General features: G+C 31.4%; 1 protein-coding gene across 3 annotated transcripts in view; it reads right to left on the bottom strand.

Annotated features, from left to right (window-relative positions):
- Window positions 1–15468, bottom strand: part of LOC123269840 (chaoptin) — a 42444-nt gene that overhangs the window by 14241 nt on the left and 12735 nt on the right. For all 3 annotated transcript variants that reach the window (XM_044735710.1, XM_044735711.1, XM_044735713.1), the window contains exons 4-6: window positions 15228–15338; window positions 9536–11247; window positions 3665–4419 (exon numbers count right to left, since the gene is read on the bottom strand). In XM_044735710.1, coding sequence (XP_044591645.1) covers window positions 3665–4419; window positions 9536–11247; window positions 15228–15338 — 2578 coding nt within the window. The remainder of the gene's footprint in view (window positions 1–3664; window positions 4420–9535; window positions 11248–15227; window positions 15339–15468) is intronic.

Raw genomic sequence — 15468 nt, 5'->3', positions numbered from 1 at the left:
GAGTTTTGGATGTAAAAATTTCTCAAATTTGAATTTTAGCACATGAAAAAAAATAGTTATTGCAACATGATACAGTTTTGTGATAATGACAGGATAAAATCATGTTGCAGTAACAGGATAAAATCATTCTAAAATTTTTCATGCTGCAAGAAAAAAATATTTTCAAAATTTGAATTTTTTTGTACTGAAAAAAAATTTTTGAATAACTTTTATCTCAGTTTTGATTTTTCACGCAAGCGGTTACTATATCATTTCAGATAATAATTAATATTTCTCGGGAATGGTAATAGTTGTCATCCCTGATTTGAATCAACAACACCGAAGTGAATAGTCAAATCATTGACTAAGGTGGCAATCATTAAAAATAAACGATAGTGATTATTACTGTAACCTTCTAAGTGTAAAGAAAACTTGAAAATAAAAAAGAGTCAGCTTTTTTGCGCCACCTCAATATTTATCCAAATAGAACTTGTAATTAAAATTATTGTCTCTACCAATGAAATAGTTACATGATTAATATAAAGCCCCGTTACCAATAAAATAAAAAAATCGTAACAATAATTAGAGCAAACTAAAATTTCTATTTTTGAAACAAATGAATTATTTTAAATGTCTAAGAGATATTTTGAGATTAAAAAATCGTGTAAAAAAATAATATATTGTTGCGAGCAAAAAAAAATTGCTCTGTTAGTATTGTAACGCTTTTTCATTTGTTACAGTTTGCTAAACTCATGCGCAGATATTGGAGCTCTTTAACCTGCGTTGACTTCACAAATTTTTCTCGACATTAAATATTTTTGTTTTGATTATAATCATCGATTTTTCATACATCAATTAAAGAGTTATCATGAATCCTCGATCTAAAAATGGGTTTAATAGTAAACAGAGTTGCGCTTTTCGCGGACATTTTGCAATAGAGAGTACACAGAGCAGCAGAGTTTACTTAATTAGAGCAATAACGGTAAAGTTGTAACAACAAACTGCTTCATCAGCTGATCAATTAAAGGATAGGTTTTGAATGCGTTTACCCACTTAAGGCCTATACAATCAACTACACTGCAGCCTCTCTGTCCTGAATTCTCTATCTGCGTGCATTTAAATGTCTATTATTAAGCACTAGACAATTAGATTTCGACAATTGGTCTCTCTTTGCCTCAGGTATTTACCTTTACCTTTACCTTTGCTTGTGTGTGGATAAGTAACAAGGGACTGGGGGCTAGGAAGGAATATTGTTTTAGTATTATATTAAACTAGATGGTTTGATTAAGCAAACGAGAATGTTTGCAGAATGTCGGAAGAGCTGAACCTGTAGCATTCTTGAGACCGATAATGTCGGCGGTATTTTATCTCACAAAACCGGTAGAACAATATTTTTAAACCGGGATGGGTTTCCGAGCAGATAAACCCAGTGAGTATTTTAGAACAGAACCGCAGCGTCCGCTTTCAAAGCGACCTTCGGAGGACCGAGGGTGGAGTTGAGGGTCAGCTAGAAACGTCGAGGGATTAGTACAGAGAGTAAGGGCGCATTATAGCCAACCGAGTTTAACTAAAACTTTCCTTAGGATCACGTGGTCGTTTTATAAGTGACTCCAGCGTACCCGCTCGATTTAATAAGGAAATTTCCAATAAACTTTAATAATTACGAATGATAGTTTCAAAATAGAATTATCGTATTTACTTCACGCAGTAATTAACAGTCCAGATGATCCTTTAAATACCGGTGAAAATTTTCTATCTCACTTATTTCAATTAAAATTATTGTATTGTTTAATTGTCGATTTTTTGGGATTTATCTTTTTAATCGTGAATAGTAGAGGATTATGCACACAAATCATATTTCAATTTATTGTGTTGGTAATATATTTCTAGTTGAATTATTGATGTTCATCATATTTACTGCAGTAAGTCGTTAATCATTTTTAGTGTTATTTTTTTACTATTAGATCGTAATTTGTTAAATACTTTTTCATCTGTATTTTGTTATTATTATTATTTAACTACACAGAAAAAACTTTTTTGGAGCAAGAAGAAATTTTCTTAAGACAAATAAATTTTACTTCAATCAGGAAAATTTTAGTGTTCCTAAATATTTTATTGAGTCAAGAAAATTTGTTCTCTATATAAAAAAGAATTTTTCTTCACTGTCCACATTATTAGATATGATAAAAATTTTTATAGTGTATAGAAAATACTCAGACTTAAATTTAGGCTCACTTTTAAAAATTTTGAATCGTTATATTTATAGACAAAACACTAGATGAAAAATTAAAAAAAAATTTTAAGATAATAAAACTTAATATTATTAACTATTAATTGTATTTTTCATCTACATTCAACCTTTATAATTTAACGTTAAATATAATTAAAGTAACTAAGATAAAAGACCCAGTTATTGATACTGGCTTAGTTGTTTGACACTTGCAATTTTATTCTGATTAAAAAAATTACATGTTCTCAAAAAACCGATTTTCTTAAAATTTATAATTTAAAAATTATATTTATTAATTTATTAGGGTTGATTTGTTTTTTTTAATTAAAATGAAATTGTAAGTATCAATAACTATGCCAGTATCAATAACTGGGTCTTTTACCTTACTTTACAATTTTTAATAAATATTCACTCTCACGGTTTTGGAAATTCCGTAAAGATTCGGTATTTATACGATATAAATGCTGTATTTTTACTGTAATGCTTCAGTTATTTTAGCCAGTTTTTTTGTCGAATTATTACAAAAAAATTACGAAATAAATTCAGAATATTTATGGCAATACAATAGAAAAATTACGGTATATTTACAGCATTTAAACCGTAAATATACCGTATATTTACTGTACATCTGTGGCACTATTGCAGCAAAAAACCGGAAAAAAAGATCCCTACTTTCTATTACCGGCAAAATACCAAAAATATGTTGCTTTACTACTATTTTTCAATAGCTTAAATTTTTTTTTATAATATTATAAATTATCATGAATAATTTTTAAGAGGTTGATAAATTAATTTCTCGATTATTATTGTTAAAAATTTTTTTAGTCTAGACCGGGATTCGAACCCAGATCATTTAGTTACGCACCGAAGGCTCTACAAGTTGAGCTATCAGAGACACTATCCGTATCGATTTACTCAGTCACCTAATAAGACTCACCGAGTAATAAACACAACCGTCCATCTTACGGTAGAAAGCATTATATCTTTAATTATATCAGTATAAACGCGGCAAAAGTACAGTATATCTTTGGTATTTTTACCGTAGAAATACGATTTTATTATTGTAAAATTATAATTATATTATAGTTAATACATAGATTTTTTACGGTAAAAGTTCTAGAGTTTTACAGTAATTTTATAGTATTATTTCTGAACTTAGCAGCAAAAGTACGGTAGAAATGCTGTATAACTATAGTAAAAAAACTGGCCAAAATGACCACAGAAATACCGTTTTATTTCAGAATTATAACAGTAAATTTATGGTAAACGCATTAATACCAAAAATTTACGGTGTATTTTTAAAAGTAGCAATACTTATTTATTTTCTATGAAGTGGACAATTTATTTTCTAAGTATTCTAATAAATCAGATAAACACATGTAAGAGTGTCTATTTAATTAGATAACGAACTAATAATAGATTGATGTAAATAGACAAGCGTGATTTGGTACTGACCTCAATGGGGTTGTCCGATAGATCTAGGTGTCGTAGAATCCTTAGTCTGACGTCTGGGACGGCATTCAGGGAGTTGTTAACGAGGCTCAATTCCTTGAGGGAGGTCAGATACTGTACATTGGCCTGGTCAAGAACTTGAATAGCATTGAATGACAGGTCGAGAATATTGAGATTGCTCAGTGGTAAGACAGGAACTATTTTCAGACCGCAATTAGCCATGTACAGCCGCTTCAAATCTGGTAGATAATGAAACAGCTCTTTGAAGTTAGCCTGGATGTAATTTTTCGAGAGATTAAGACTCAGGAGTCCGTTGAGCGCGACAAAGGAATTGTCGGGCAATATTGTCAGACGATTATCCGCGAGATTTAAGTTAATAAGCTGAGAAACTGGGAATGCAGATGAATCTAAGTGTTCTATTAAATTTTCAGCTAAATTTAAGTCGCGCAGTGTGTAACCCACTTCTAGGAATGCTGCGGAAGGCACGATACTGATTCTATTAGAGCTCAAATCCAGTGTCTCGATACGTGTACCCTCGAACACGTCACGGGATAACGATCTTATGTGATTCCCTGATAAATTCAGAATACGTAGATTACGTAGATTACGAAATTGCTCCGTAGATAATTGCGACAGTGAATTTCGGCTCAGATCCAATTCCTGTAAAAATGATGTCCCGTGGAACGTCTGCTTTCTTAATGTCGACAGTCGATTGTCTTGAAGGTTTAGTGTCTCCAGATGTTCCAATGCAAATGTGCCTGGAATAGTAATCATCTTATTTTACTTTATCCAATATAAATGATTGATAACATATTTTATACATGGCAAGACTATTTCAAATGGAATTAACTTTTACAACTCTGAAAAAATTAGAGGTGGTTGCTCCCAAAGTCAAATTTAAAATATATATCTAATCTTTTTTAAGCATAAAATTAACGAATTTTATGCAGAGTAGAGTGACGGATATCATTTCGTTCGATTTTTTTTTAGACTTCTCGAATTAACTTTGCAAGAAATGTCATTCGTCGTCCGATTATTAGAGATAATTACCTAAAATGTGCATTTTTATCCATGTCAATTTCACTTCCGTCTGCTATTTTTACTCTCTGATCATTATAAAAATTGAAATATTAATGTTTAAATACACTATGGTAATTCGATTCTATGAATTGAAATTGAGATTCACAAATAGTCAGTATTTTTAAAACTCTTCAACACTCGCTCAATGAGTGCAGCGTCGTTTTTTTACATTTATATATTTACTCATAATTTTGGCCAAAAATAATCTTTAAAAAATTCGAATACTTCGATTACACATTTTAAAAATCTCATGCATCTTCAATTCACAAAAAAAAATGTTTAATCATATTAAAATGCTTAGTTATGTTCTCACGTCCTTTATAAGCATTTGCATTCATTTTTCTGTATGATTGAAAATACTATTTATTTAATAGAAATATGTGTAAATAATACATAAAACTCACAAAAGCTTAATTAAGTGTTATAATGTTATTTTATACTTTTATTAATATAAGGAACGGCAGGATGGCCGAGCGGGTTAAGTCATTATATCGTTAATTCGTTCGTACATCATGCCGTGAGGCGAGGGTTCGAGCCCCGACGGTTATTTGAATAGTTCCAAACCAACCGTCGGGGGTCGCTCCGGTAGCCGAGTTGTACTGGCATGGGTTTTCTCTGTGGTTTCCCCATCGCCACTATTCCAATAGCCATTCGAAAGAGGTGAGGAATAGGGTAAATACAGTACAGGGAGAACAAGTCGGCCCACAGCCGCAAGAGATACGCAGAGATTATAAAAAGTGGAAAGAGCAGGTTGCGATATCTAGGTGCGAAATTTGAAAGGCAGAAACTTTGAACGCAGTGAAAATTTGAAAGAAATTCGAACGCAGTGAAATAAAGAGAGGCAGTACAATTGTGATGAAAAAATTGTAAAAGGCAGTTCTTACTGCTGTACAATGTAACAAATCTATCTATCTATCTACTTTTATTAATATATAATTTTGTGTAAAAATGTTGATTTAATAAAAAAAAAAAAATTATTTTGCGAAATAAAAAATTCAAAGAAATCATTTTATTTTATTTCAACAATAAAAAAAAAAAGTTTTTTCTGTTTGGATTTATGAACAAGAAAAATTGGCATGACTGAGCTCGATTAATCCAAAATTCAAATGTTTCAATATCGATTTTCTAAACGCTTATTAATGGAATAATTATATTATTATCCGGTTTCAAGTTGAAAAACTTATTAATTTTATAAAATTGAATCCTTGAATAAAATATCACATATCACGGCACAAATTGATATCCATTCTACCCATTTAGAAGATTCAATTGACTCAAATTACATTTATTGAAACATGATTTGTATTTTCAATCTTTCATATTAATAGAAGAGATAGAATTGCTTTTTACTTGTACAACTTTCTCGGTTTTTACAAGGCTGATCTCCCCTTTTTCTCCTAGCATTTACGCTTTCCTTGCTCTTCTTCTATATTGGACCTCAGCAAGTCCCACCCAACACTTCCTCTGCTTTATACTACGGCTGTGGACCGACTTGTGCTTTCTGTACTGCATTTGCCCTGAACCTCACCTCTCAGGCTGTTGCAACAGTAACATGGGTAAACCACAGAGAAAACCCATAATAGTACAGTCGGAGCTGGGCTAAGTCTACAGTGATTGATAAGAAACTCTTCTTTATCGACCACTGGAGCATTAGGCCCCTCTCCTAGTGTACAGAGATCCCTCGCGCTAACCAACGCTGACTAGAGTAGTCACCCATTCAAGTTGTTGCTTAAATAGGTGATAACCCAAGTCAGACGTGTGCCGCCCGGCTATCTCTGCCACTTTCAGAGGTTGGCAACGTAACGCACATATTTTTAATTATAATTACTGAAAAATAGTGGTGCGTGCCGGGATCGAACCCGGGTCCCACTCTTTCGAAAAGCGGGCACCGAGCCGACTAGACTATTGCCAGCCTTCTTTCATATTAATATAAAAATTGCTAAATTGAATATTAACTGATGTAAAAATTTTTTAACCAAAATTTTTGTACAATTTTTAACTTCCCGCTAAGAAAATCGAAGATTTTCAAAAATCGGGAAGTTATTGTTTTCACCCCGTTTTACGAAAATTGAGTTTTCATCGAATCTCGACGTTTCAAGGTCCTAGGAAGCTTCCCTGACTATTCCCGCGATGGTGTCTCGATGAACTTTTGAACGGCTTGACCGATTTGATCGCGGTTGGTGCTATTCGAAAGGGCTCGACTGAACTTAGATTTTGTATATACTTTGGAACGATTTGGACCGGTAGACTTTGAGAAATCGCAAAAAAACTACAAAAAAAAATTTTTTCAAATGGGGATTTTTAGGAATAACTTTTAAACGGCTTTACTGATCAATTCCAAAAACTAATCAGCTCTTAACATCAAAAAACCACGTCTATCGCCGCCAGTCCGGTCAAAATCGGTTGATTTGTTCGTCAGTTATCGTTGACGAAAAAAAACCGAAAAAGTGTTTTTTTGGAATTACTCCGAAATTCTTGGTCTATCAATTTAAACTTGATTCTTTATAAAGCTTAAAAAACTGCTTCGAACGCCACCAGCCGCGTGAAAATCGGTTCATTCATTCAAAAGTTATTGCGATTTGAAAATTCAAAAAATAGTGTTTTATCAAACTTTTATCAAACTTTTGAGCTTGAAGAGCTTAAAAGCATACAAAAGCTATTTTTTTGAGTTTGGAGAGCTCAAAATAATACACAAATTGTATTTATGCGCTCGAAGAGCTCAAAAATGTCATGTGCAATTTCAAGCGTTCAGGCTTAGGATTGGCGTGAAGTTGCAGGGATGGCCTTTAGGGTCAACCGTTTTCCTAATTTTTTTTTTTTATTAAAATAAAATTTTATTCTCTGTGTACTGCGGTAGAACACTACAACTACTGACAAAAGATGACAACAGCAATTTCTTCTACTTTAAGATAATCTCAAACCGTAAATACAACCTAACCTAAAGTTCATCCTACTTTCAAGGATACTACTTTCATAGTTAACTCTATGAATAACGTGTTATGTTTTTTGTAGTACTAGATTAAAAGTCCACAAGATACATTATGGTTTATTATTTGATATAATCCACTCTGAAAAAAAACTTTCGGATTTCACAGACTTTAGGAGCGGGTACCGAACAAAACTTAATCTGCAATTTGGTTAAAAAGCTCTCAAGAAGTTAATTTTAAAAAAGGTTGCAAATATTTCTTTAAAGGGAGATAAATTAGTTAATTAAAAAAGAAATTAGGCAATTAATGAGTTATGGTTGTATCAACTAAAATCAAATTTTTATTTTCAAAGCTGAGTGATCATTAGGTAGTTTAATTTAACCGCTTTTTAGATCATGATTTTTAATGGGCACTTTAGTCAAGTGCTTAACTAGGATTATGCCTTCAGTGCACCCGAGCATGAAAGCACCGCGTCTGAATGTTGCTTTAACACACACTGTGACACATATACAAACTTATCTATATGCAGTCATATATGCAGATATATACGTACTCATACTGTATCGTATGTACGCAAGCACATAAATACATGAATATACCTTACGTTTTAGAAATGTCACTTTGAAATAGAAATTACACTCGACTACCTTTATTCCATTTGTACACGCATATGTTAAATGTTAGTACATTCGTATCCAGAAACAGCAACAACAACTCGTAACTTGATTATCCTGCACTTCATTAAAACCTTTTTTTTTTCTTTTTCCGTGTTGATTTTTTTTTTTTTTTAACATTTTTACAGCACTTACGGTGTCATAAAACCTATTGTGTAAGGTTAATAAAAAACTTACTGAATAAACCCGAGACATAAAACATAACAACTTTTACAGTGAAAAAGTAATAAAACAAAGTACAAAAATATAATTTCGGAAAGTGGATACATTCAAGAAATTAATCATTTAAATTTGAAATTAGACAATGACTTTAAAACAATTTTTTTAGGGAATATGAAAAATTTTAAAGGATTTAATTAATATAATTATAGTAAATTAATGAGATACTAGCTCCGCTGAGCGCTTTGTAGAATTGCCTTTTTAGATCTAGACTTGAAATTTAATTAGAGTATTGTTTTGACTTGCACAAATTCCCAATTCTATCGAACTGGCATGCACCTTTTATCCATGTAATTATTCTAGCTAATATTCATTGTAACTTTCAATGTGCAATCATTATAACATTCCCTTATCTTTCTTATAAGAATGAATAATAATTGATATGAAAAAAAAAAATTTGTAATGAGCATTGAAAGTTTCAATTAAAGAAATTGCAGGGTTCATAAGTGAAAAAATCTGCCTAGTATATAAACATAACCAATAGAACTAAAAAAGTTATTTTAAACAAATGACAATCAAATAGAATAAATTTAGTTGCAATAAAATTCATTATATAAGTCAAAAAAAATAGGTTCCGGATAAGTAATCACCACCATATTATATACTAAAACCTTCTCCAAAACACGCTGCATATTATGGTATAAGTATTATTCCGATCGGTTTAGTAGTTTTCGCAGTATAACTGGACAAAAAAACCGGCTTTCCATTTATTAGTATAGATTTTTTACAAGCAGGGTTCACTTATATTTTTTTTTAATTGAAAAAAATTTTTTAAATTGACAATTGATATTTTTGAAATGATTTTTTTATTTATGTAATTTGTATTTAAGTTGAAATATTTTGTAATCTACTTCTAAATTATGTTCAAAAATTGATCTGTTTTCGTAACAAACAGATGTAATAATAAAATTTTAAAAAACGAACTATCATGCAACTAAGAACAAAACACAAAAAAAATTGTTTTAAAAACTCACCAGGATGAAGAGTAGTAAGAAAATTGCCCCTCAAATCGAGAGTCCTCAAATTTGGCAATCCATCAAACGTGTCGCTGGGTAGCGTAGTGATGTTGTTGAACCCCAGATCAATTTCCGTGAGATTGATCAGTCTGAACTCGGAATTAATAACCGAGATTGAATTGAAAGAGACATTTAGCGAGAATACTGATCCACCGCATTCAACAATAGCGTCGAGATCAAGAGTAGTTAAACCGTTAAATTCCAAATTTAGAAACCTGAGAGCTGACAATCGTCGAAACGCGGCCTTCTCCATAGTAGTTATTCGGTTGTAAGCCAACGAAACAGTCACCAATTTCCCACAGTCTTCAACAGTCCCACTTGACAAATAACTCAATCGATTTCCTGTCAGATCAATCGTCCTCAGTTCCGTTAAATTTTTGAAGGGGTTAGCTGGTAGCTCTTCTAGGTAATTATACCCCATTTTGATGTCACGCAATTCCCCGTGAACTTGCGGCAAAAATAGGTTGTCCGGGAGATAATGCAATCGATTCGACTCCAAATTAATGTAACGGAGTTGGTTGAACGGATAGAGGACATCCGGTTCTAGTAAATGGAAATTGTTGTTGTCGAGGACCAGCCACTGCAAATTGGTTAGCGGAGACAACGCCGATTTTGGATAAATGTCTGTGGAAAAGGCGAAACTCAGCTCGAGCATTTCCAGGGTCTCTTCTGTTCCAGCGAACGCTTTGTCATCTAACTCGGTCAATTGATTGAATGACAAGCTGAGTTCTTTAAGCTTGTAAGCGCCCTTGAAAGTGTCGGCTTTTAGTTTAGACAGAGCATTGTTCCGTAAGAGGAGAACCTCGAGGTTGGTTGCCCACTCAAAATCCCCAGGAAATACGTGGGTAATCTTGTTGTAACCCAAATTTAGATGCTGGAGCCTTTTGCAAGGAGCGAACGCTCCAACAGGCACTGCTGCTAAATTATTCGTCGCTAAAGACAGGACTCGTAAGTACCCACTGTATGATTCAAAAGTGTCACTGGTGATATTGTAAATATTGTTATTAGAAAGGTAGAGATAAGCGATCCTCGTGAGAGACGACAATGCACTTGGGATATTATGTAGATCGTTATTATCCAAATTTAGGTACTCCAAAATATTATCGAGACCGGTAAACGCTTCCTCATGGATGTAACTTATATTGTTTGATGACAGATGGAGCCGACGAGTTTCGAGAAACCGGAAAACGCCAGATGCTATTACTGACAGCTTATTGTTTGACAAATTAAAATCTTTAACTATAACTTTTGATGTTGAATTTTTGTTTACGGTGTTACTAATGACAGATGTCGTGATAACTTGAATAGACTCTATTAAATTGTCACTCAGGTCTATCGATTCGAGGGAGTTACTTTTAAAAGACGAGGGTAACTCTAGTATTCTAATGAAGTTACTGCGCAGATACAACCAGCTCAGGGACTCTAAATTGCTAACACTCAGAGGGAAATGAGTTATCAAATTATTGTTCAAACTTAGTGTACGGATGTTTCGAGGCAGCGACTCTTCTGGCACTTGTTTTATGTTATTATCGTCCAAATTGAGCGATATTAAATTTTTAAAGTGGGATATTACTCGCGGAAGCTCGGTTATGCTGTTATCGCCGAAATATCCGTTGGTCAATGTTTCTGACACGTGGCCCCAATCAACGTCCAGAGTTGTCAAGTGATTACTGAAAAAGTCAATAACGAAATGGATATAAATGTGTGTTTAATTAATCCGCTCTTACACCGAAGGGGCAGGGTTAAATCCCTACTGTCAATCCTGCTAACTTTTACCTTTCAGGGGATTTTAAGCTCGGTTTTAAAAGTTGTTGCCGAGTTTATTTTTTTTTTCCTGACAGTGTGGTCAAGTGTTTTATCATTAAATAATTATAGCGCGTAATTGTTTTTAGTTTTTTCTATACTCGCTTTTGGTACGCTGGGAAAAAATTGACTTTATTCAAAAGAAAAATAATCTTGAATCACGGAAATTATTAAAATTTCACTCTTGCTTGGAAATATTCCATTTAAAAAATCCACAGGAAAATAAAACCCTTTGATAAAGATAAGAAATTTTTTATTTAAAAATTTACGAGTTCAACATAATACACTGAGAAAAAAAATATTTTTATTAAGAAAATTTTCTTGTCACAAGAATTTATATTCTTGAACCAAGAAATTGTTAATTGAGTAAAAGTATTTTTTTTCTGTGTACTATGCTATGTACTATGCTATGATTAAAAAATGACAACAATGCTCGAATTAATTGAAGTAAAAAATTAATTATTTTTTTTTTATTAAGTTACTTAAGCAAATTTGCTATTTTCAAAAAAAAAACCTCTTGAATCCAAAATATGAAATTCTTAAAGGAAAACAAAATTATTTTTAGTTGAAGAAAATTGTTCTTGGGTAAAGAATTTTATTTTACTGGCTGAAAAATATTTTTGAATCAAGTGTTACGTTGTTGCTAAATTAAAAATATTATTTAAATTAATTTATTCGAGAATAATAAATGCTTCGTTGGTGATGAATAAAGTAACGGAAATCGCTTTGATAAGAGAGTCGCCGGGCTCCAGCCTAAGCATCGTGAGAACAGAACTCCTACGACTTCTCTATAAGGTAACCTGAGATGCAACGTTGCCCAGTTTATTAATTATTACGATGACTATTGTACTCTGGATGCAAAGTCAAAGCAGTTAGTCTCAGGGAGTCAGCCGATGAACACCTTCGGTTCCGAAATTATGTCCGGAGACAGACTAACTCCACCCAAAATTATTAAGTTTAGGCAATATATTTAATTTATTGGAACTTGATGTGTTTAATTTTACTAAAACCCTTCATCAAACCAATTTTAAGAGAGAAAGTTAAAAAACAGGCCCATAGGATGATCTAGGTGATCTATAGATCATCAAGCGCGGCCAAACCTAGAGTTGAAAATTAAATCAAAACATTTTCTGGGAACTATGAAATTTCCAGAATGTAACACAAGTAACGATAGTTGATTGAAGATTTAATTTAACAACTTAACTTAACAATTTTTCCGCTTGATTTAAGATTGTTCAAAATGATTTTCTTAGTTCAAGTAAATCGAGCTATTTTTGTGTCAGTATACGATTAATGTGCTCGTTCAAAAAAATATCAGTTTGCGACATTCAAAAAATTTTTGATTAAATTCTAACATTAAAATAATGAGAAAAACTAATATATCCACAAGAAAATATTAAATGAATGTACAAATCTAACAACTATAAAATATCAATATTTTTTCATACATGAAATGAGTACAAACAATTTTTATTCATATGAATCTATATAACATATGCTCTGGAGCAAAATGAATAAATTCAACATTATGACAATGAATCTTTTACGTAAAAACTGACAAATACTTTTCCCGATATTTAACCGAAGGAACATTATCTGTTCTAATTTTTTTGCTTCAGAACAAACTCTTATAACGAAAAAATTAATTACGTGACAGTAAATACAATAATTCATTGACTTTTAATAATTGATAAATTAATGTTATCAACAGGATTAATTGGCTAAAAGCTTATTTATAAGGTTGTAACTAGAGATATATATTTTTAGTACCGGTGAAATGATTTAATAGAAAATACCACTGAAGTATATTTGTTTAAAATTTAAGAATTAAAAATACCACGTTTAAATTTGCAAATTATGTAGGTTGAGAATACTCCAATATATTATCTATTTACTTTCGGTTCTATACGATATGTAAATGTTGCCTTTTAATCCCAAGCTTCTCGATTTGAACTTTGCTACATTTAAACTTTTTATGTCATTTTTCAGCCAATATGGATGCTCGCAATAAAAATAAACTCAAGCAAACACTAGTTAAACCTATTTTATGCCTTTTTTTAAAAAATTCATGTGGCTTTGATAATATTATAAATTGAGTATAAAAACTTTTATTAGATCAATATTCGTATTACTAAAGTTTAAAATCCGAACCTCAACGTTTTAAGGTTTTTTATCTCTTAACAATTCGTTGTTAAAAATAGTTAATTGTTTATTATAATAAGAATTTTTTTAATGAAGATAAATTTTTTTTCGTAGTAATTATTATAATTTTTTTACTGTAATAAAGCTACAAAATCGAGAGTTCAAAGTAGCAGGCAAAAAAAGTTTTATGTGTGAAATATAAATTTTTTTTTAGCTTAAAATTTTCATAAATTCATGTAAGCTCATCTTGTAGTTACAAAACGCCTCATTATATAAATTTAAATATATTCAACGCATCCCTTTAATTAGGAGAAAATGAAGACTTTTTTTTTATTTATAATTGTGATCTTTAACCAGCTTTTTTTTTCTTTGTAAAAATAAAACAATTTAATTCATTAAATACTAATAAGATTGACTTTTTTTTATTAATGTTTACAAAACATTATTTTTTGTAATTTTAATAATTACCGAGAAGTTTATAACGAAAGTATGATAATGAAGAAAACATTTTTAGTAATACAGATCAAATTTTAAATGTTGAACAAACATTATCTATACGTTATTGTCAATTGTTCATCCTCTCAAATTTGTAATTAAAAAAATTTCAATATTTAAAAAACCCCTTTAATTAAACCAGAAAAATTTTCCATCTCAAAATTAAGAAACCGACAGCGATGAATATCAATTAAAAATAATTAAACAAACCGAATTTTTTTTGCGAAAGTCACTCCCTGAATCCACCACTGACGGCTAGATTCAATAATTAAATCAGTTATCTTTTATTTGATTTTCGTAACAGCATTTTCCGGGAGATAAAAGTTTAGTATGATAATAAATGATAAAATCAATTAAAAGTGAATTTTTTTTTTCGATAGATTAATAAATGGTTATTGAATATTTTTTTTATGTATCTATTGAGCGATTCGGGGAGGATTATTTAAAAAAAAAAATTTATAGATAATAGAGGGTTTATTTCATTTTATAAATGTATATGTAACTAAATATGATGCTCGGAAACGAGAAATAGAATGGTATGACCGTGGCAAATATAACCCGCGGGCAATTAACGTATCGAATACTTTTTAATCCGCGTATCGGGTGTCTGAAAAAAGCTGTGCAGTGGTTGAAAAAATCTATAATGTATATCTATGATGCCCAGCAAAATATATAAATATAAAATATATTTACCGATTTATAATAATTATGTATTATATACATTGTAGATCAGGTAGTTGTCGGTGTAACGATACGGAGCAAATAAAACAAAACCTAAATAATATTGAATTTCAATAAGAATTTTTATAATTGATATTCGTTTACTAAAACTTTTTGTTTACTACTCGTTACGTTCATGAATAATAAGATTTCTTCGAGTTCTTCTTCTTCTTCTTCTTCTTCTTCTTATTCTAAGTCTTTTTTCTTTTTCTGGCAGATAAGAATTTCAGTTGAATAATTTTGAAAAATAATAAATTATTAAACAAACAGAAGAGTTGAATATTGTTCGCCCGTAGAAACTATTAATCGTGTACTGACGTAAGATCGATTTAGGGTAAGAGCGTGACAACAGTCAAATCTAACTTCTACTTCTGGACTTTACGATCTTTTTTGTGTGACTTTGTCGTCTTCTTATACTTTTACTTTAAGATTTTTCTTTTTTTGGTATACGACTACACTCAACTCATTTCTTTTACTCCTTCTTTCTTACCTGTGCATGTTGAGCCAATTCAACTTTTTCAATCCTCGAAGTGCTTTGAACGGCATTTCTTCCAGGGAGTTATAGCTCAGATCCAGTGATCGTAAACTGCTCGATACTTCGCTGCAATGGTCAAGCAAAGAAATATTTTAAAATTAAAAACCGCCGTATTGAATTTTTTCCAATAACTTTCGATTTGAGGCGATATTTGTGAAGCTAATAAATACTGATAAAAAAAAAGGCTGCTCAGCTT

This window comes from Cotesia glomerata, linkage group LG7, assembly GCF_020080835.1.
Source record: "Cotesia glomerata isolate CgM1 linkage group LG7, MPM_Cglom_v2.3, whole genome shotgun sequence".
NCBI classification, from domain to species: Eukaryota; Metazoa; Arthropoda; class Insecta; order Hymenoptera; family Braconidae; genus Cotesia; species Cotesia glomerata.
The sequence above is the reverse complement of the archived record's forward strand: the minus strand, read 5'-3'. Positions and strand labels throughout refer to the sequence as shown.